The following is a 22,867-nucleotide window of genomic DNA, read 5'->3' on the forward strand; positions in this document are numbered from 1 at the left end:
GAATCTGAGATGGTACATATATATCTCTGTTCAGCCTCTTCAGCACTAAGATAGGCTGGAGATCACCTTTCTTCTTCAGAGTAATGAAATATCAGGAATAGAAGAATCTTTCTCTGCACTCCAGCAGGACCCCTTCTGTGGCTCCTAGGTGAAACAGGGACACTTTTCTTTGGGTAACAGGCTCTTGTAAGAAGGGCCTCTGAAGCAAGAAAGTGAGAGAGAGGACAGCTAGGGGGCAAGGAAAGGAACTGGACAGGCAGCCATAGGTGTTAATGGCCAGCCTTAGCTTCTCGTCATGCCTGACGGCGGGGGACGAAATAGTTTCTGAAGAAGGTCCACTGTGGGATAGTTCTGATGCGGCTCTACACCACCTCGTTAAAACAGTAGCTTCTGGGAAGGAGCTTAGTTTGCAATGGAGGAGGATGACTGGTGCCTCCTAAAGTAGCAGGGTTGCTTTCTGAGCAGGTATTCTGATTGCAGACTGTGGGTAGAAGATGGGGGGGAGGGAATAGCTCAGTGGTTTGAGCATTGGCCTGGTAAACCCACGATTGAGAGTTCAATCCTTGAGGGGGCCATTTAGGGATCTGGAGCAAAAACTGGTAATTGGTCCTGCTTTGATCAGGGGGTTGGACTAGATGACCTCCTGAGGTCCCTTCCACCTCTGATATTCTATGACTGTGTTCTCTATCTTTGTGGGGGGTGGCATAGTAAAGGCTTATGGTATGATGTTGAAGTGTAAATACTCACATTTACATTGAAGGTGCTCTGACTATCTATGCCTACAGTGATCAGGATCTCCACCCTCTGTCAAGATGTGAAATGGGATTCCATTCTGGGGCCTGTGGGAAGGTGGAGCCCCAATAGGGCTAGTATGACCATGGCGGTAGTTAATATTGGTATTGGCCAGTCATGGCAGAGCCCAGTTAGAGGCACTCCTGGAATAATCTTTAGGGTACCATTCCTGTTTTTTCCTTGTAGTAGAGGAGGAGTGTCCTGTAGATGGTGAGTAGTACATCTCTCGGGATGACAGTACTGTTTTATGCAGTTCCAGCACTGGATCAAGTGTGGTGCCTAGTTACCAGGGCACCTGCTGAAGATGTCCTCCAAGCTGGAGCCGAGGAGACTATCTCCTCTCTGGGATAAGACGTTCTCCAAGCAGCACAGCTTAAGTCTTGCATCCCTTGATTTTCTGGTGCAGGAGGTGGCGGCACGGCAGACAGAGTACTTGTCAGGGATGTGCCCTTCCCCAAGGCAGAAAAGACATCTGCTGTGCCTATCAATGAAAGGCATCAGACAGTCACAGGAAGGACAGGATTCACATGGCCCCTGCTCAATGGCTGACGAAGCACTTCACCCTGCTATACAAGGGAGTGTACCAGGGGCCTCCCTCATATATCCTCTTTTTTTCTGGCACATGCAACTGAAATTTTTAAGGAGGAAAAATAAAAATAAAGTGAAATTCAAAATACAGATGCAAGACAGGCACAGTCAAGGTTCTCTCTCACTGGCAGGAACATTAAGAGGGAACTGAGGAACGATTGTGGCTGCTCTGCCCTTTTCACCCTTGCAAGGGAGCATGAAGCAACACAGGGTGCCCATGCAGCCCTGATGAATGCTGCTGAAATGATTCAAAACTCACATGCATGGGGTGCATGCGCATCTACAGTGGAATCCACTCTAATACTTGAAGAATGGCTATTTCCAAGAATAATCAAAATTAATACTGTGAGACAGCCTTAACTTTCCTAAAAGATTCTAATCTGCAAAGGTTATCTTGAATCAAGTATCTTCACTTAAAAAAATAGCTTGAATCCATTCAGCGTTGTTGAAAGTTCATATGGTGAGAATCAGATATCTGGATATTCTAGTTGAAATTAAAGCTTTGTATTAAAGTAGGCACACTTGTGAGGGGCCATTCCTCGCTCCAGTGAGTCCTCTCTCCAAGAGTCATTTTCCCTTTTCCTCAGCCCAGAAACCTGCAGATGGGGACCTTCTTGCCTACAGCAGTTCCAAGCTGAATATGTAGCCAGCAGGTTAGCACTGGCAGGAAAAGTAGGGACAAGATTTTCTGCTTGATGGGGAAAGCTTCTTTAGCATCATACAGGGGGCCAGAGGGGTCAGGGAGGAGTTTTTTTGGAAGAGGAGAGAGCCTGAAGTGCCCAGAGTAAGTATACTTTTGCCCTTAACACAACAGTGCTATTTACTGAATGTATTTGCTCAACCTCAGGGTACCAGAATTTAGACCTTCACAACTTTGTACAAGGGTTAAAAAAAACAAACCATAAATATTTACCTGACATTCCATAAGCCAACAACCTGCTTATGGCAGTTGTGATGTAACAGTACAGTGATTGCTGGAGTATCTCAAGAAGACTGGAAATCAAACTGTTGATTTCAGGAAGCCTCAAAAGATTTTTTTTTAAAAAAAAACAAGTGTATATGCTAATGTTCCTTGCTATCTGAGACTTTTAGTCAAAACCTTAAACAGAGTACAAATCATTTACTGTTCATTTTCAAAAGCCCTTTTAGTATCTGCTCTTTTTCTAGGTGTCTTTGTATGATGTGGCAAAAGTTATTACTATGTAATATTGCAGGAGTTTAAATATTAAAATAGATTTATCTTGCAGATTTAAATTATTTAAATTATACACTTTCCTTAATACTCAGAACTATTAATGTTTCTCCTTTCAGACTGAGTCTATTTTAAAAAATTATTGCTGATATATCAACCATTCATTCGGTTATTTTTTATTCTGAAAAGTTGCCTTGGGTAAATAGTGCTTTGCATTGCTACTTTAGTGGATTATACTACCAAGATAAATTTCATAATTTGACGTATTTTGGGGGGGAGGGAAACAAGCACTGCACAGAATATCAATATTTCACACACAGAAAGGTTATGGTATATACCACAGGTGGTGGTGGTTGTTTTTACCTATAGCAGCTTGCATATAACTTTTTCTCTTTTCTGTATTGAAGATAAATGTCTGCCATTTTTTCTTTGGCTTGTACAAAGTACAGCTGTTCAGATGTAATATTTCTGAGCATAGTTAAGGCTTGTTCAATATCTCCTTGTGCAAGAGCCAGGTCTGCATTAGCAATCACAACTCGTAGTTCTTCAGGGGTGCCAGTAAATTCATTGATGGCATCTTGCAGCACTTTAGCAGCTTCATGCTGTAAAACACAATTATTTTTTTTCTTGACCTCAAGTTAATGCATCCAAGGCGGCCTATATTGCAAATAAATGGAGGACAAAGGACCACCAAGGACAAAAACATACTTGCAACATACTTTAAAATGTTTAAAAAGGAAAAAGAGGATTGTACTCATGATTAGCTGAAAGCTACACAAGGCGAACAAGTAGCAGAAAGACAGTAACAAACATTACAGTTGCATACATAAGAATATACCAGAGTACGCACCACTATAAAATACACTTTCAATCAAATGTAATTCCAGGATGGAGCTAGAGATCCAGCTACACTGGGTAAATACATTAGCCTAAATGTCTAAAAGTGGGGAATTTTCTTAATGTTTTGTATCAAGGTTGTGTGCGCCTCAGTTTCCCCTATGTGCTGCATGTTTAACGAGGTGGTGGGAAAGGGTGAAGAGGACCAGGTGTGACTCCACCGAGCAGCCTGGACACTTTGTAACCTAGCAACCGATGGCCTGAAGGCCCTCCCCAGCTTGGGAGCCAGCCGAATTTGGTGAGCAGGAGAACCAAGGGCTGAAGAGAGAGACATCAGGTAATCTGTTTGCCTGGGAAAGAAGAAAAAGGATGGAGGAGGGGCCCTGGAGGTGAGACAGAGTAGGCCATAGGAGTGGTCACTTCTGGACTGAGACTAAGAGACCTGGATGCTGGACAGTCCCAGCTGGGCTGTGCTGAGACTTTCTATGGTCAAGGCCTCCGAGAACCTGCTGTGCTGTGTTACAGACATACAATAAACCCTTTCGTTTTTACGCTGGCTGGGAGTCACTGCAGTCTAGAGATTGGGGCTGCATTGCTCCCTCTGGGTATAGAGGCCCCCCAGTGGGTCCAGAGCTATTGGATTCACTGAAGGGAGCTCATGGAGACAGACATGCTGAAGGCTTAGAGGGGCGATTCCAGGAGACAGTGGAGTCTAGTGCTTAACCCCCGAGAGTGAGACTCTCAAGGTGGGCTATTACACTGAAGGGGGTTCCTCCCAAGGACCATACAGAGCCAGGAGCACTGACCCTGTGATTCCATGACAGTCTCATACTATGAACAGCACAATGGTTGATCATGGCATTTAAGTGATCACAGATGGGCTTTGAAGTTAACTCCTCACAATTAAAGGAGAGATGGGCAAGTGTTTCATCCAGTCTGCAGCCTCAGAACAGTGTATCTACATACATTCTGAAAACTATCTCCACTCAGAGAATGGCAAAGAATTTGTATGTGTCTCAGAACAGCCTGAGAACCAAACTCCAAAAAACCCTGAAATTCAGATATTTCTCTGTCTGTAGAATTGTTAAGTCTCCTAAAGTCAAGACTTCCTGTAAAGTACTGCAGGGGTTTGTCATGGACAAGCTCAGGGGTAGATGCTGTTGTTAATGGAATAATTGAGGTTTGTATTCCACCTCAAATATACACTGCATTTTATTAAACTGCTCATTGTCATACCTGTTCTCCATTCAAACGATGAGCTTCTACCAATTCCAGAAAGATAGATACACGATTACTTGCATCAATTTCATTTCTTTTTGCTTTTGATTTTGGGAAAGCCACAGTGCCTCTCATTCCAGGTAAACTCATTGCCATCTGCAAGGTCTTAATAGCTTCTGGTATTTCTCCCATCTTCTTTTGGGTCTGGGCTTTAATTAAGTGATACAAGGGATGTTCTCTCACCTGAAATATAATAAGTTATTAATCAGTTTCTATATTCTGCTTTACTGTTAAAAAAAAAAAAAAATCAAGCATCCTGAGGAATAAATTTGTTAATTTAACTAAAATATTTAGAGAAAGGCATAAAAATGCTAATAATTAAGGCTCCATTTTAGTCACAGGTATTTTTACTAAAAGTCATAGACAGGTCACAGGCAGTAAACAAAAATTCATGGCCCGTGACCTGTCCATGACTTTTACTACATACCCCTAACTAAAACTTGGGCCAGGGGGCTGCGGGTGCTCAGGGGGCAGTCCGGCGGTGTCATGGGTGCTGGGGGAGGGTGGCCTGGCCCCCCTGCTGGTGCGGGGGGGGAGGGCAGGAGAGGCGGACAGCAGCACACGGCCCGGGCCCCCTGTTTGTGCTGGGGAGTGGGTTGGCAGGGCTGGCAGGAACCCCGTATGTTCCTGCAGCTACCTACGGGGAGGGGTGGCCAGGGGGGCGCCACACTGCTCTGGCCACAAGCTCCAGCTCCGCAGCTCCCATTGGCCAGGAACCGCAGTCAATGGGAGCTGCAGGAGCTACGCAGAGTCCCCTGGCCCTTCTGCCTAGGAGTGCCGGGACATGCCAGTGGGAGCCGGGGAGCACCCAGAGATAAGCGCCGCCCTGCACCCCAACCCCTTGCCTCAGCCCTGAGCCCACTCCCAAACTCAAACCAGTGCTGGCCCAGGGGCTGCCCAGCTCGAGCCACACCAGCCGCTGAGCCAGCCACACCAGCTGCTGCAGAAGTCATGGAGGTCACACAAAGTCACAGAATCTGTGACCTCCATGACAGACACACAGCCTTACTACTAATCCATGTTATACTTGTGTCTAGCAAGTGTAGTATTACTTCTATTAGTAATGTTGTCTTCAAAGAATATGCAAGACAATTTTTTTAATTAAAACCCCACAAACCATACAAAGGAAAGAATATCATGAGTCAGAACCCTGATCTAGAGACAAAAGGGCATGCACTAGACCATTACTTAAAATGAACCTGCTTGTTACAGGTGTTTTCTGTGTCTCCTCTCCTAATCATAGACAAGACAACATATGCTTCAGTAAGCTGGTACAGCAGTTTCAAAAAAGAGTCGAACATTCCAAGATATACGTAATTTGGCAATTAACTTATATACACAAACCCACTGTGGCATTCATCCACTCTACCTGCTTGAATAGGTCTGTTTTTATATTAAGGGGAACAAATGGCAAGAGTAAGTGTGGCTCCATACAAAATTTCAGGGACATCAGTAGGTATTTTTTTCATTCAGCTTCTCTATGCCAATGTTTGGAGAACAGAAGGTGGGCAGAGGAATATTTTAGAAAGGAAATAAAGACCAGCTTGTCTCACACCATCCACCTTCCAGCAAAGCCCTATCGGGATACTCACTCAGAATTCAATCGTGTAAACTGCTGAGCGTGCTGGCCCTGACCCAGCAAAGCACTTAACTTTAAGTAGTCCGATTGACTTCCATAGACCAGAGTTCTCAGTACCTCGCAGTATCAAGTACTGAATCAGCCACAATAGAGGAGAGTGGGGAAAGCCATTTTAGAACCACCACTGCTTAAGTGTGCTGGCTTTGCTGACCAGGGAACAAGGAAATACTGACAGAGGTTCCCAGGTTTCTTGAAAGGCAGTAAGGGTTTGGACCACCCTTCTTATATTCTTTTATGCAAACCTTTCACAACTTTGTTGCAAGATTTCTCTGGGACTACAAATCCTGTTTATATAGTATGTCCTTATACATTGTAATACTTATTTCTGTTAACAGTTCTCTATATAGAGAGAGATCAGAAAAGAAAAGCTGTTTCTTTCTTCTATACTCCTCAAGAAAATTCTGATACTTTGGGGCAAGTTAATAGGCAAAATTGGAGTCCTCACTTCATCACACTCCCAATTTGCCTTGCAATTAAAATTATTCACCTGAAAAACGTGTTCAGATGCCAAGCTTGTAGTGAAAAGATAAGTATTAAAATAATGCATCTTGCTGTGCAAGCTGTCTTGCAAAACTGATTGCATAAAACAATTTAATTCCTTTGATCACACTCACCTCAAAATTGTAGCTCAGACAGAGTTCCAGGGACTGAGAACAGAGCTTAAAATTGTTTTGGGACAAATGAACCTGAGCCATAAGTAAATGAGCATCTGCATAAGAAGGATTCTGTTCCAGGCAATGCTGTAGGACACTGTGAGATGCCTCAATATCACCTAATGATTTAAACAAAATAGCAAAAAACAAGAGAAAAAAAATCAAAGCCCAATATTAAATATAAGTGCCTCTTACTTAGGTCTGGTCTACACTGAAAAATTCACACCACTGACCAATGTAGTTAACCTAACTCCCAATGTAGACACTGCCTCTTGAGAAGGAGGAGTGCTGTAGCATTTCAAGTGTAGACAAGCCATTAGCCTCTCTATATTTTAGATAAAGGCTTCACAGCTTGCTTTTAAGATATACATATATTTAATAGGCTGCTAATGACCTCAAATAGCAGCTACTAAATCAGGAGCAGGCAAACTTTTTGGTCTGAGGGCCGCATGGGGTTTCTGAAATTGTATGGAGGGCCGGTTAGGGGAGGCTATGCCTCCCCAAACAATCAGGCATGACCCGGCCCCAGCCCCCATCCGACCCCCCTGTTTCTCACCCCTGACGGCCCCCCCAGGACTCCTGCCCCATCCACCCCCCTGCTCTCAGTCCCCTGACTGCCCCTAGACCCCCCCCACCCTAACTGCCCCCCGCTGCCCCATCAAACCCCCACCCATCCTTCCTGACGGTCCCCCCAGGACCCCTGCCCCATCCAACCCCCCCTTCTCCCTGACCGCCCCTAACTGCCCCCCACCACCCCATTCAACCCCCCTGCAGGACCCCTGCCCCATCCACCCCCCTGCTCCTTGTCCCCTGACCGCCCCCCTGCTGCCCCATCCAACCCCTCCTCTCCTTCCTGACTGCCCCCCCTGGACCCCTGCCCCCATTCAACCCCCGTTCCCCGCCCTCTGACTGCCCCGACCCCATCCACACCCCTGCCCTCTCTCCAACCCCCACCCCCCCACCGCACTGGCCTGGAACACCGGTGGCCGTGCAGCACAGCACACGGGGTCAGGCCAGACTCTGCAGCCCCACCACCCAGAGCATTGTGCTGTGCAGCGGCGTTGCTATTGGGGAGGGGGAGACAGCCTCCCGGGCCAGGAGCTCAGAGGCTGGGCAGGACAGTCCCACGGGCCAGATGTAGCCCGCGGGCCGTAGATTGCCCACCTCTGTACTAAATACTTCTCATCAGTGTCATTGAGAGTTGAAGACAAAACTACAGCATAGACAGAAATTTCTCCATTATCCCAGTCCCTGAACCATCCACTCTAGTCCTGTATGAAAGACTTCACCTTACTGAAAAATCAATGCTACATTTCTGTTTTTTCGGAAGTGCATTTTAAGGGAACAATCAGGTAATAAACCCAGAGGAAAGAAATAATTTTAATACTGCGTTGTTAAAAAAAAGAACAGAATATAAGAAATCAGATATTTGTTACAGTACTTTACAATGGAAGAAAAATATTTATTTAATACAAAAAAAAATTTTTTTTTTTTTTTTGCAGCCACACACATATATTACCTGATAAGTATTTCACCTTTGCAACTAAAAAGACAGCATGTAGAAGACCTGGTACAGTTTTTACCACAGTTTCAAGAACTGAGGTACAGTGTTTGAGCAGTGGTGAAAGGGGTTGTCCTGGATTTGCAGGCTAGAAATAAGAACAGATCAACTGAAAAATTCATTTTAAGAACATGAACTAGTAAAGAAAAACACTGCTAATTTTGCTCAGCCTAAGAATCTGAAAGTTCAAAAAGTGAAAAGCATGTGTCACCATGAAGAAACAGTGAAATGTATTTTAAATATAAGAGGCCAAATTCTACTCACATTTATACCGGTGTAAATGCAGAGAACTGTTATTAAAGTTTGCGGGACTTGACCAGTGTAAGATTTGTATAAATGAAATCAGAATCAGGCCTTCTCTCTCTGGTTGTACACAAACCAGTCCATTACACTGGGGCCAGATGATCCCCAAATAGCAATAATTTGGCTTCAGGGGAATCTAAGCAGGTACAATTGGGGGAAGGTAAAGGTAAAGGTAAGTAGGAGGCCTGAGTCAACAGGAGCTCTGCTTTGTTCTTCCATCACTCCCTGGGGGGCCCAGGGACACCCCTTCACCACAGCACCTCCATGTTGTTGGGGCTCAGCAGAACACAGAGCAGGAGTTGGAAAACTGCTGCTTTCCATAGCATGATCTTCTGTGAACCTGGCATAATTATACTAGGAAAATCTGCAAGGAATTTAATGTTAGAAGCAGCCTTAATTTCCCTTCACAGCTTCAACTTCCTCCATACCTCCTAGTCCACAAAGACAGCTGTAATGTGCAGCCCTGGGAGGGGAACAGGCTGAAAGGCTGAAATATTCCTTAGGATATCTGATGCGGTAGAAGAGGGATTCCCTGTAAGGTCCCAATGTCTACCCAGTTGGGTTATGCAGGCTGCATTTCCTCTTCCTCACTAAGGTAACAAACTCTTCTCCGTGAAAGGGAAGACATGGCTCTCCTTCCAGTTTTGTCATTTCCCCTTCCTATAGGTTCTTCTACAAGAAAACATGTCCGACCATTAGTTTCCATCCTCCTTTAATTCTTTGAGAGTGCTCAGAGTGCCAATGTCATTGATAGAATTACCTTTCTGGACGACAGCTCCCCCCAGCTGAAGTCTCAGAAATAAATAATTAAAAAAAACCCTTCAGTTTCAAATATAGTTAACATGGTGGCAATTGCTTTGTCATCTTTTCCATTTTCCAATTCCCCAGCTCAATAAAGCATGCACCTTTCTAAGAAGAAAAAAAATCAAAATATTTTTTTCAGATGAGATGCCACTTAAAAACAGATTTACATTTCTTTTGGGTGCTATTTTCTTTACTGTTAGCCTTGTAAGATGCTGCAATTGTTAGTGTCTTTTTGGGCTTTAAACACTGTCATTTCACTGCAATTTTTGCCACAGCAGTTGTGAGGCATTCCACTACCATGGAACTTACAGTCTGTTCTTGAGAAACTAAAACACATAGCAAATAATTATAGGACAGTCATATAGCAAACTGTCAACATTTGCTAGAAGTCTGTGGAACTGTATAATATCTGAGCTAATGCCCAACAATTACTTGTTAAGATCTTTCCTCTGTAACATACTTGAAAGAGTTTTTTCAGTTGTTCTCTTTCTTACTGATAGCACTTGGTGCAATATCTTAACTTACTATCTTGAAGGCCCTTTCCTTGGTATCCTGAAAATACTTATGAGGGTCAAATATTCCTGTCGTCAAGCCCAACGTATGACCGGATGCCATCTTCAACCACAAAAAATAACCCACAATATGGATAAATTATCTTTTTGTTTGAGATTAAAAAGTAAAAATACCATTATATACATTTATACCTGTATTTATACGTAGAAGAGAAATGAATGCACGTATGTGGGAAAACATCCTGAGCAGACAAACTGCATGTGTGTGGATGACCACGTGATCAACATCTAGCCTTCACATTTAGTTATTTAAGTGAGTTCTACTCTGGTCTATTCTCCAGATCAAACAATAGACCAAATAACTGTATATAGAGCACCTTGCACTTACATTTAACCCCTTCTCAAATATAACTGCTGCATTTTGTATGAAGAAAATGAGATGTCAATTAGCAATTATTCCAGCACAAAGTTGCTCAATATTTAAAACAAATTTTTGCTTCATGTGAAAAGTAAATATACTTTTGGTGATTCTTCTCAAAAAATCCCTTCTACTTGTAACTATTAAATGATATTAAAAATGGAGTCCTTGGATAAATTCTAGTTTTCAGAGGAAGAGGTCTAATACTACTAACCTGTGTTGGGCAAAAATTAAGATATTCTCTAACAATTTCCAGCAAGAAATCAGGGTTCAGTTTTTCAAAGTACTGTATGCCAAGAGGTAAGCCATGCAACGATGAAAAGTGAGTATCCAGAACATCATTCAACAAGTGAAAAACTTCTTCTTGTCTTTGAGGTTTCTTCATAGCTAAAACTGCACGCAAGAAAGACAGTTCCTGCAAAAAACCAAAATTTAACTCCAACTATATTAGTTTTGTTACTTTTTTATTATTTATCTTGCACCATACAAAACTTCACCATTTTCAAGGCAATAACTAGATGCAATGACCTGAGCAAAAGCTATACTTAGGAATATTGTAACAGTTATATAATGCAATTGAAAACTTTTAAGAATAATCACTGTAAGGCGTACATAAAGATTTGCTATAAAATGCATTTCTTTTTCAATTTATATAGTGCAATTATGAGCCAGTCTAGGCACATAAATAAGTTAAATTTATCAATGTCAACACCACCATTTAAAAAAAAAAAGGGCCCTTTTTCCCCCATTCAATCCAGATTCAGAAAAAATCTGAGTAAACAAATAGTCCTCATCTTGCAGGCCAACATTAACTTTGCTTGACCAAAAGACAGAAAAAGCAGATTTCTGAGTTAAAGCATCCTCCATTAAGAATACTCTGCTCCAGAAAAATAAAGGTTTTAAACTGTAATAATCTCAACCTGGCCACAACTTCAGATTAGAATCAAAATACTTCAGTGAAGTAGTCCTTTACCCCAGATTTCCCAATTGAGTGCTGAATTTCGTTAAGGAATTCCAACTGCTGATCTGCATCTTCTAATTGCCCTTCAATTATCTGACATCGGATAATTCCTGCAACAGTAAACATTTAATTTCAGTTTCAGCTTTATAATAACTACACAGTGTTAAATTTTCCAGAGGGCCGGCTCCCAAAAATCTAGTTTTCTTTACCTCTGGACTATCAACTCCTCAGCCTTTTGTTAAACAGGGTGATGAGAAAAAACAAAGAACTAAGATTTGAGACAGATGTACAGGGTTTATCTACAATGTAAATTTTCTCCAGCTATGTCCTTCCTTCATAAAAGCCATCTCTCCTCTCCCTCCACACCCCATCACATGCTTTAAACTTCATCTAGGAAAATACCTAAATTGTTTCTTTAAGCTGTATTTGTTAAAGTTTCAAAAGTTATCCTTTTGACATTTCACAGTGTGCCCCAACACACTTCCCTTAAGTGTCTGGGCGAAGTCTTTATATTCATAACGGTTTGTCATGTACAATTTACTAATAATTGTTAAACCATGTAGTATCATCCATGACCTATGGGAAAATCATCTGTGGAACCTCTCTCTCTTCCTCCATTCTTAAACTACTCAACAGAGTAGACACCTGACAGAACAGTGTTTAGCAATACTCTCAGAGGTTTGTCTTTATCTAATGTCTTCTTACTAAATAGCAATACTAACTCACTGCATCCAAAAGCTTGTTTATAGAAGTGTGCCTACTAGTCAGTCTTTGATTCACAGTCTTGTTTTAACTTGCAAGTTTCCACCATGGTATCCTTATAATCCCCTTATACCGTTCCATGCTTGGATTCAAGAACATGGAGAAATCAAACATGCTTGTGTCCCTTCTGCGAACGAAAGGCTGACAGGTCTCTCAATTCTAAAAATAGTTTTTTTTTAAAAAAAAAAGACTATGTGTGCAGGTGAGACCAGAGTTTCTTTTCTCTCCAAACATTAAAAATGTAGATCCCCTCCAGGCTGGAAGACGGATGACTAGACAAGATAAATGAGGATAAAAAATAATTTCAATCTTTCAATTAAGGTAGGAAGAGCTCAAAACAAATGTGCTATACCTCCAACAAAACCAGTGAAAGCCAGACTTTATATTGCTGTTTCTTAATAAAATAAATAAATAAAAAAAGCAGAACACTAAGAAAGTAAACATCTTTTAAGTCTCTTCATACATCAGAAAGGAAAAAAATGGGCACAAGCCCATTCTTTCAGAAGCAATGTTGCTCACTGAAGTTTCAGTATCCTGCCTGCACCCAACACATGCATGACAGAAAAACGGTACAACATGAATGATAAAGGTCATCAAGTTTCAGAGTGGTAGCCATGTTAGTCTGTATCTGCAAGAAGAATGAGGAATACTTGTGGCACCTTAGAGGCTAACAAATTTATTTGAGCACAAGCTTTCATGGCCTAAAATCCACTTCATCGGATGCATGCAGTGGAAAATACAGTAGGAAGATAGATACACACACACACCATGAAAAAAATGGGTGTTGCCATACACACTAACGAGAATGATCAATTAAGGTGAGCTATTATCAGCAGGAGAAAAAAAACTTTTTGCAGTGATAATCAGGATGGCCCATTTCTAATAGTTGACAAGAAGGTGTGAGTAACAGTGGGGGAGGGGGGTGAGAATAAGCATGGGGAAATAATTTTACTTTGTGTAATGACCCATCCACTCCCAGACTTTATTCAAGCCTAATTTAATGGTGTCCAGTTTGCAAATTAATTCTAATTCAGCAGTCTCTCGTTGGAGTCTGGTTTTGAAGTATTTTTGTTGTAATATTGCAACTTTTAGGTCTAATCGAGAGAGACTGAAGTGTTCTCCGACTGGTTTTTGAATGTTATCATTCTTGACGTCTGATTTGTGTCCATTTATTCTTTTACGTAGAGACTGTCCAGTTTGGCCAATCTATATGGCAGAGGGGCATTGCTGGCACATGATGGCATATATCACATTGGAAGATGTGCAGGTGAATGAGCCTCTGATAGTGTGGCTGATGTGATTAGGCCCTAGGGGTGGCCCCTGAATAGATATGTGGACACAGTTGGCAATGGGCTTTGTTGCAAGGATAGGTTTCTGGGTTAGTGTTTTTATGCTGGTAAGTATTTTCTTCAGGTTGGGGAGCTGTCTGTAAGCGAGGACTGGCCTGTCTCCCAAGATCTGGGAGAGTGAGGGATCGTCCTTCAGGATAGATTGTAGATCCTTGATGCGCTGGAGAGGTTTTAGTTGGGGGCTGAAGGTGACGGCTAGTGGAGTTCTGTTATTTTCTTTGTTGGGCCTGTCCTGTAATAGGTGACTTCTGGGAACTCTTCTGGCTCTGTCAATCTGTTTCTTCACTTCAGCAGGTGGGTATTGTAGGTGTTGGTCTCTGTCTGAGGTTGTATCCTAGAGCTTGGCTGTAGACAATGGATCCTGTGGTGTGGTCTGGATGAAAGCTGGAGGCAAGTAGGTAAGTATAGCAGTCGGTAGGTTTCTGGTATAGGGTGGTGTTTATGTGACCATCGCTTATTAGCACTGTAGTGTCCAGGAAGTGGATCTCTTATGTGGACTGGTCCAGGCTGAGGTTGATGCTGGGATGGAAGTTGTTGAAATCATGGTGGAATTCCTCAAGGGCTTCTTTTCCATGGGTCCAGGTGATGAAAATGTCATCAATGTAGCGCAAGGGGCGTTAGGGGACAAGAGCTGAGGAAGCGTTGTTTTAAGTCAGCCATAAAAATGTTGGCATACTGTGGGGTCATCAAGTAACTATCACTGACTGTTTTTTGTTTTCCTTATAGAAGTTGGATTTTTATTAAGGATACATTTTTCCAAGACTCCAGTAACATTTAAGTACTTTAAACTCTTTTAGATTAGGGTAAATATTGACCTTGATGGTATCCCTTTATTCCTATTTTGAGTAGAAATCAGAGCAACATATTAATTAATCTTAGCCATGAATGCTCAGGGGAGCTTGTTCTCTCCACATTCTTTGAAAAAGTGTTACTTATTACTGGCTTTATTATAGCACATAGTGTCCTGGTCCAGGACTAGGACTCCTGGACCAAGACACTGTTACATTAAATGCTGTACAAACACAGAACAAAAAGATGGTCCCTGTCCCCAAGGAAAATGGGATACAAGGTTTTATAGATATTTGTGATTTGCAAAAATGTTACACTGCATCAGAAAAAAGCTCAATTCAGACTTCATAAGTGTCAAAGCACGCAGTAGGATTCCTAACAGTAGTGCCATCAGGCACTCAGCATCAAGAGAAGCTCTGAGGGATAACAACAGCTGAAGCATAAAAGAGTTAAAGGATGACAGAGCAATAAATCTAGCTGTGCTCTCAGCGCAACTAAGGCAACAAACAGACAAAAGACATGTAAAAAAACAAATGATGCCTTGATTTAAATTTTGAATCTATTCAACCCTCGGGTGGAATAAAGTTGCTGACTATTGATATGATACATAATTTTTTACTTTCATCTATCCCGTGTGGGGTAGGGACAGGTGAGCCAACTGCACTGAAGACTAACTTCCTTCCTGTTAGTTATGGAACACACAACAAACATGAGCAAAGTAAGCATACTGTGCCACTCCTGATCCAGAGCCCAGCAATGGCCATTCGCAGAGCTCTAGCAAACATACAGGAACATACAGTGCTACCATAATACAGTCAAGCCTCCCACAGAGATACCTGCCCCATACAGACATTACCAATTTCTCAGCCTTTGATAGTTTCTTAAGCAAGTCAACTATGATTCAGGTAGGTGTGAGAATGGGAGTTTACCCCCTACCCCCATCTTCAGACGGTTCCTAGGGAGCATGCACAGAGACAGGAGTCTGAAAGTGCATGATCCTGATCCCTCATCCTTGGAAGAGAGAAAAAATGGTTATCCATCTTTTTCATAACTGTTGTTCTTTGAGTTGTGTTGCTCATGTCTATTCCATTCTAGGTGTGTGCGTGCGTTCACATGCGTGGTCTTCGGAGATTTTTGTCTTAGCGGTATCCATAGGGCCAGCTGTGGCACCCCCTGGAGTGCCGCGCTCAAATGCCAGTATATCAGGCGCCGCCAGCCCTATGTCCTCTCAATTCCTTCTTGCTGATAACTCCGACAGAGGGGCAGGAGGACAGGTAATGGAATGGACATTAGCAACACATCTCGAAGAACAATTATGTAAAAAGGTGGATAAACGTTTTTTCTTCAAGTCCTTGCTCATGTCGATTCCATTCTAGGTGACACACAAGCAGTATCAATGGCGGTGGGCTCAGAGTTCACAGTCTTGCAGCACTGCTCTGTCAAAGCCAGCATCATCTTGAGCTTGCTGGGTAAGTGCATAATGAGACATGAATGTGTGGAGAGACGATCAGGTAGCGGCTCTAAGATCTCTTGGATTGGAACCTGTGCCAGGAAGGCCGCTGACAACGCTTATGCCCGAGTCGAGTGTGCCGTCACGATTGCCAGTGGATGCACTTTCGTCAGCTCATAACAATAGCAGATGCAGCAGTGATCCAAAACGAAATCCTCTGAGCAGACACTGGGTGACCTTTCATTCTGTCTGCCGCCACAATGAATAACCATGTTGACTTATGGAACAGCTTTGTTCTATCTATATAGAAGGCCAACGCCCTTCTGACGTCCAGCGTAGGTAGCCTGCGCTCCCCATCTGACGCATGAGGCTTTTGAAAGAAGATGGGGAAGTATATGTCCTGGCCAGTAGGAAACTGGGAAACTACCTTGGGCAGAAACGCTGGGTGCAATTGCAGCTTGGCATTATGTTGGATCATATTAAAGAAGTTCTGTATTAAAACCACAAATGAGTTTGATTCCCCATAGTTTAAATTCCAGGGTATTACTAATTAAGAGGTCTCTTGGTTTTTGGTACTGTTTCTCTCCCTCTGTGTGTGAAACTTGCAAGCTGCTAGTTGTGTTAGTACATTCTAAGACAGAGTCTGTTCTCAAAGCAATTCACAGAGACTCAAAGCAATACTCTAACAATAGAAACAGCACCCAGAGACTCCCCGCCCTTTTGTTGTATTAACAATTGTGATTAAAATAGAGATAGAGGATGTATGTGGATGGATGCTTGGTGTGGATAATAACTGAATGATCAGGGAGGTGCCAGCCTAAGAATCCAGTGTCCATCGGCTGAAGAAGGCGTCAAGTGGAAATAACCAGAGGACCCCCGGAGGGCAGACTGGAATCCACCCAACAGCCTCAAGAATGGGAGAACCAAAGAACAAGATAACATCTTGGAGCCGTCAGGAATGTGCCATTTGCTGATTCATTCAGCAACAGCATGATGCAGCAATTCCCATAGACTGGCATAGGAAGAAATTCCTATAAAAATAGACTCTAAAAAGTGAGAACTTTGGGGTCTGATTCTGCAAACCAACTTCCAGGAGCATCAGATGAGCATCTGACAAGGCCCTGCTCCCTCCTCATGTCCAGGCCACCTGGCCAGTGGCTTGGCATGAGCAACTCTAAGGCTGGTAACTATGATAACAACTTTGCAGAACCTGTGTGTGTATGAGTGAATGTGTGAATAAATATGAGATTGAATGGAATGTTATAGCTATAACTAACTGCTTACTATGATAACAACTTTGCAGAACCTGTGTGTGTGTGTGTGTGTGAATGAATGTGTGAATAAATATGAGATTGAATGCAATGTTATAGCTATAACTAACTGCTTACTATGATAACAACTTTGCAGAACCTGTGTGTGTGTGTGTGTGTGAATGAATGTGTGAATAAATATGAGATTGAATGCAATGTTATAGCTATAACTAACTGCTTACTATGATAACAACTTTGCAGAACCTGTGTGTGTGTGAATGAATGTGTGAATAAATATGAGATTGAATGGAATGTTATAGCTGTAACTAACTGCTTACTATGATTCTTTCTGTATTCACAATAAATGTGGTATTTTGCCTTTTTCCCTTTAATAAGATCCTGCTGGTTTTTATTTTATTGGTACAACATTTATCCTTGTAGAAGACCATGCAAGGCGGCTCCGAAGTAAGAGCCGTGATCTTGGACACCCTACAGGCTGACATCATCAGAATCAGGAATGACCTTCCAGGAGAGAGCAGGAGGCCAGAGGCTCAAAGGGAGACCCTCCTGAGCCTCGACAGCACAAGATTCAAGTCCCAGGGGGGATGGGATCCTGGACATACAGATAGAGACACTCTAGACCTTTCAAAAACCATACCGTCATATCATGAGTGAAGACCAACCTGCCTTGGAATGGAGGATGAAAAGCCAAGTTAGCAGCCAGGTGGACCTTGATCGATGAAAGGGACAAACCTTGGAGTTTGAGGTGCAGCAGAAAATCCAGGATCTCCTGCAGTGTGGCCTGCTTGGCCCAAATACACTGTTCTGACTCCCAGCACATGAATCTTTTCCATTTGGCCAGGTAAGTCACTCTGGTGGAGGGTTTTCTGCTACCTAGCAAGACCTGCTGGACACAGGCCCAGCATGCCTGTTTGTCCACGCTTAGCCATGCAGTAGCCATGCCGTCAAGTGCAGCGCCGCCAAGTTCAGATGCAAAAGGCTGCCATAGTTCTGGGACAACAAATCCGGCCAGAGAGGCAACTGCAGCAGGTTGGCTACCAAAAGCCTCAGTAACATGCCAAATCAGTGCTGGCGAGGCCACGTGGGGGCTAATAAGATAATTCTTGCACTGCCTTTTTTGATCTTCACAAGGACCCTGTGAATCAATGGCACTGGCGGAAAGGCATACATCAGTGCCCCGACCACGGAATGAGAAAGGCATCTGACAGGGAGCCCCTGTCCATTCCCCAGATCAAACAGAATACATGGCATTTTCTGTTCTGCTTGGACTCCACCCGGGGAGTCCCCCACCTCTAGAAGACTATGCTGACCACCTCTGGATGGAGCGACTACTCGTGGGGAGATGAGAAGGTCCTGTTGAGATGATCTGCCAGGATGTTCCTGGTTCCAGGCAGGTGCGCGGGCTATCAGATGAATGGCATGCCTCTCACAAAAATCCCAAAGGCAGAGAGCTTCTTGAAAAAGGACCGAAGGCCTAGCACCACCCTGCCTGTTGATGTAATACATTGCGGTGGTATTGTCCGTCAGGACCTGCACCACCTTGCCCTTCAGGCAGGGCAAGAAAGTCTAGCAGGCCAGGCGAACCACTCTGAGCTCCCCGACATTGATATGGAGGGCCAGATCATCCCACAACCAGGGGCCCTGGGTGCTCAGCTCGCCCAGGTGGGCTCCCCAGCCCAGGTCTGAAGCATTGGAGACCAGGGTAAGCGATGGGGATGGGGTCATGAAGGGGACTCCCTCCGACACTGACCCCGGGTCCAACCACTAATCTAGGGACGACCTGATGTGGTCCGGCACCCTGACTACACAGTCCAGGTCATGCCTGTTGGGAATGTAAACCGATGCCAGCTATGCTTGCAGGGGCTGGAGATGGAGCCAAGCATGGCTGACCACATATGTACACACGGCCATGTGACCCAACAGCTGCAGGCAGGTGTGAGCCATGGTGAGCAGGTAGTTCTTGACATGGGAGATCAGGTCTGACATGGCCTGATAACGCACTCCTGGAAGGAAGGCTCTGGCTCATGTGGAGTCGAGAACTCCCCAATCAACTCTATTCACTGGACTGGCCTTACAGTGAATTTTCTCTCATTTATTAACAGGCCCAGGTCACGACAGGTGGAATTCACCAGATCAAGGATCCTCTGCACCTGCTTCCGAGACCTGCCCTTGATGAGCCAGTTGTCAAGCTATGGAAAGACCTGGATCCCTGGACGTTCTCAGGTAAGCAGCCACTGGCGCCATATATTTTAGGACCACCACTGGGACCGATGAGAGGCCACAGGGCAGCACAGTGAATTAAAAATGGTGCCCGCCCACTATGAAATGAGGAAACATCTGACCTGGGAATATGGAAATAAGCATCCTTTAAGTTGAAGGCAGCGTACCAATCTCCCAGATCTACGGAGGGGATGATGGAGGTCAGGGACACCATGGGAAACTTCAACTTTTTGAGAGACTTGCTGAGGTGACGCAGGTCCAGGATGGGTCTGAGGCCCCCTTTTGCCTTCAGAATTAGGAAGTAGCAGGAATAGAACCCCTTGCCTTTCATGTCCCGAGGGACCTCCTCCATCGCACCCAAGTGCAGGAGGTTCTCGACCTCTTGAATGAGGAGTTGCTCGTGAGAAGGGTCCCTGAAGAGGGACGGGGAAGATGGAGGGTTGGAGGGAGGGGCGGCTGAAAATTTCAGGGTATGACCCAGAGATACTATGTCCAACACTCAGTGGTCTGAGTTGATCAGCAACCAGGCTGAACGGTAGGGATGAAGACAGTTGAGAAAAGAACAAGGTAGATCCGGGAAATTGAACTGGGGCTTCATTCTTGAGCACACCTTCAACATGAGTGTTTCTGACCCCCAGGATGCATGGGTGAGGGGGAGGAGGAAGGGCGGCAATGACTAAAACTCGTGTTTCAATCCCTTCTCCTTGCAAGCCCAACGTGGCTGCCAAGGCCTTGGCAAAGGGGGGGGCCGGCACTGCTTCCGTGCAGACTGCGGCATATGCATGCCCAGAGAGCGAAGGGTGGCTCGAGTGTCCTTTAACCCATCCAGCCTCGCATCCATCTGTTCGGAAAAGACACTGTTCCCATCAAATGGGAGGTCCTGGATCGAGGTCCGCATCTCTTGGGAAAGGCCGGCAGTCTGAAGCTACGCGCTGCACCTCACAATCACCACCGATGCGACCACCCTAGCCGCTGAGTCTGCCATGTCCCATGCCATTTGGAGGCACCACCTAGCTGCCGCAGTGCCCTTCTCTACCAGGGTGACAAATTCTTGGGCCAAACTCTGCAGGAGGGACTCCTTTAACTTATAAGTTAAAATTGTATCTGCCCAAGAGGGCCTGATGATTCACCACCCAGAATTGCAGGCCGGCAGTCGAATAAATTTTTCTCCCAGAAAGGTCCAGTCTTTTGGCCTCTCTATTTTTGGGAGCTGAGCTGGTGTGCCCCAGATTGTCTTTTTCGTTGGTCGCAGAGACAACCAGCGAGCCCGGAGGTGGATGGGTATAAAGGTACTCGAACCCTTTGGCCAGGACAAAGTACTTCTTTTCAGCCTTTTGTAGGTGGGAGGGATAGATAACAGGGTTTGCCAGAGGACATTGGCAATTTTGAGGACCCTGTCATGCATTAGTAGTGCAACACAGGCAGGGGTAGAAGCTGAGAGGACATTGGAAAAGGTGTCCGCCTGCTCGGCCATCTCCTCTACTTCTAGGTCCAAGTTCTCAGCCACCAGTTGAAGCAGGGCCTGATGTTCTTTATAACTGTCTGGTGGGCTGGCCCACAAGGGTACCGCGACCGCCTTGTCCGGGGATGAAGATGACTGTACCACTGGGGGAGGCCCCTGGGCATCGTCCACTGGTGGGGGGAAGGAGGTTTAGGGGTGGGTGCAGTCCCCTCTACCCCAACCTCCGAGCATGACTCATGCACCGAGCCCAGTGCCACCAACTGTTGCTCCAAGGCAGTGGCAGACAAGTGGTGCAAAGGGGGCATGCCCCATGCCCTCCAATAAGGCCACTGCGCTCGCCACTCACTGTGCTGCCAAGGCAACGTCGATGTAAACACAGCCTCGGGTGCCCAATCACATCGTTGGAGTGTGGGTGAGAGGCTGAACTGTCCTTCTATGCCAGAGGAATCCCCTTTAGGTGACCACAGTGGGGCCCTTGACGCCTGCGTCTGCCTGCTGACTGTCACCGCTGGAGACCGGTGCCTGGAGTGAGAGGATCGGTGCCAGGGGGACCAGAGCAGTGACAGGGAGTGCTCCCACTGAATAGGCGACCAAGATCTGCGCCAAGAGGACGACCAGTGGGAGGGTGAACAGTGCTGGTAATACGGAAACCAGCACCTCTGCCTAGGCAATCTGCGTCAAGACGGCAGGAACCGCGATTGTGGTGCCAGTGACTGAGGGCAAGCCCCAGAGGAAGTTGAGGGTGGAAGTGGAGGGTGCTGCCTTGTCTCGGGGGATCAGTAGCACTCCACTTCCCAAGTGGTTTTAGTGGCTGGCTTGCCCTCGTAGGGAGTCTTTGCCATTTCCTGTGGTGCTGACGGTGCGTGTGGAGGCCTCTGCTCTCTCAGTGCCGGGAGAACTTGAGAAGGCATCGATGCTATCAGGAATTTGGGTCCCCTACTGCTCCTGGGAGTTGGTTGTGGATCCTTTAAGATCCCCAACCGGGCAGGCATGTACACATGGCTCCGGAGTGGCCAGGCAGCCTGAACTGGGTCCTTTGCCCAGTGTCCCATGGCCCTTCTTGCCCAGTGCTGGAGAGACATGCTTCTTTGTTTTCTTTTGGGGCACCGGCAACGGGGAGCGGTGCTGGGCAGAGGCCGGTGCCGGAGGTGCGTTGTGCACCAGGACCAAGATATTAGATGAGTCTTGGCAGGACAGCTCAGAAGGCAGATGAAGGGCAGCCTCCATGAGGAGAGCCCACAAATGAATAACCGACTCCTGGATCAAAAATGTTTACAAATAAGACACTTGACCTTCACATGTGATTCCCCCAAGCACTTGAGGCAGTTGCTAGGGAGTCACTTAGCATAGGCCTGTTACAGTCCATGCAGGGTTTAAACCCTGGAGACCGGGGCATGCCCCGCCTGGGGCAAAGTACCTGCTGGGACTAACTTCTAACTACACTTAACTACTTAGCACTAACTACTATAAACAAACTATTTACAAGGCCCTAAGGCTCAAAGTCAGAAGAGAGGAAAGTGCTAGCCCTTGCTATGCAAGGAAAGGTGCTCCAACTAACTACCCCGGGCAGTTAGAAGGAACTGAGAGGGCGTAGGGCCAGTGGCGCCTGATATATGGATGCATGAGCACGGCACTCAAAGGAGCGCCACAGCTGGCCCTACGGATACCGCTAAGGCAAAAATCTCCAATGACCGTGCACATGGGCGCATACAGACCTAGAATGGAACTGACACGAGCAAGCACTCGAAGAAGAAAAATAGGATTACGCTCAGTATCAGGCATGCCACAAAAGCCTGACAGCTTTTGGGGCTGAGGCCAAAAGGAAGTGTAGTACAAATTCTAATTAAAACTCTTTCATAATTTTTTTTGTATTGCAGTAGCAGCTAAAGGCCCCAACCACAGTCAAGGTTTGTTTGGACTATGTGCCGTACAAACATGAATCATGCCATATACTTCAGTGAGAGAATCTGACTCCTTAAAATAAATACAAAGGACTAAGTATATCACTAACACTAGCAAAAATAAT

At 45.0% G+C, this 22,867-nt stretch overlaps 1 protein-coding gene across 11 annotated transcripts in view; it reads right to left on the bottom strand.

Annotated features, from left to right (window-relative positions):
- Nucleotides 1-22,867, bottom strand: part of TTC21B (tetratricopeptide repeat domain 21B) — a 105,516-nt gene that overhangs the window by 59,276 nt on the left and 23,373 nt on the right. For all 11 annotated transcript variants that reach the window (XM_037912956.2, XM_037912958.2, XM_037912961.2 and 8 more), the window contains 6 exons: nucleotides 11,551-11,648; nucleotides 10,792-10,992; nucleotides 8,499-8,628; nucleotides 6,941-7,098; nucleotides 4,646-4,870; nucleotides 2,936-3,174 (listed from right to left, as the gene is read on the bottom strand). In XM_037912956.2, coding sequence (XP_037768884.1) covers nucleotides 2,936-3,174; nucleotides 4,646-4,870; nucleotides 6,941-7,098; nucleotides 8,499-8,628; nucleotides 10,792-10,992; nucleotides 11,551-11,648 — 1,051 coding nt within the window. The remainder of the gene's footprint in view (nucleotides 1-2,935; nucleotides 3,175-4,645; nucleotides 4,871-6,940; nucleotides 7,099-8,498; nucleotides 8,629-10,791; nucleotides 10,993-11,550; nucleotides 11,649-22,867) is intronic.

Source organism: Chelonia mydas, chromosome 11 (assembly GCF_015237465.2).
Source record: "Chelonia mydas isolate rCheMyd1 chromosome 11, rCheMyd1.pri.v2, whole genome shotgun sequence".
Taxonomy (NCBI): domain Eukaryota; kingdom Metazoa; phylum Chordata; order Testudines; family Cheloniidae; genus Chelonia; species Chelonia mydas.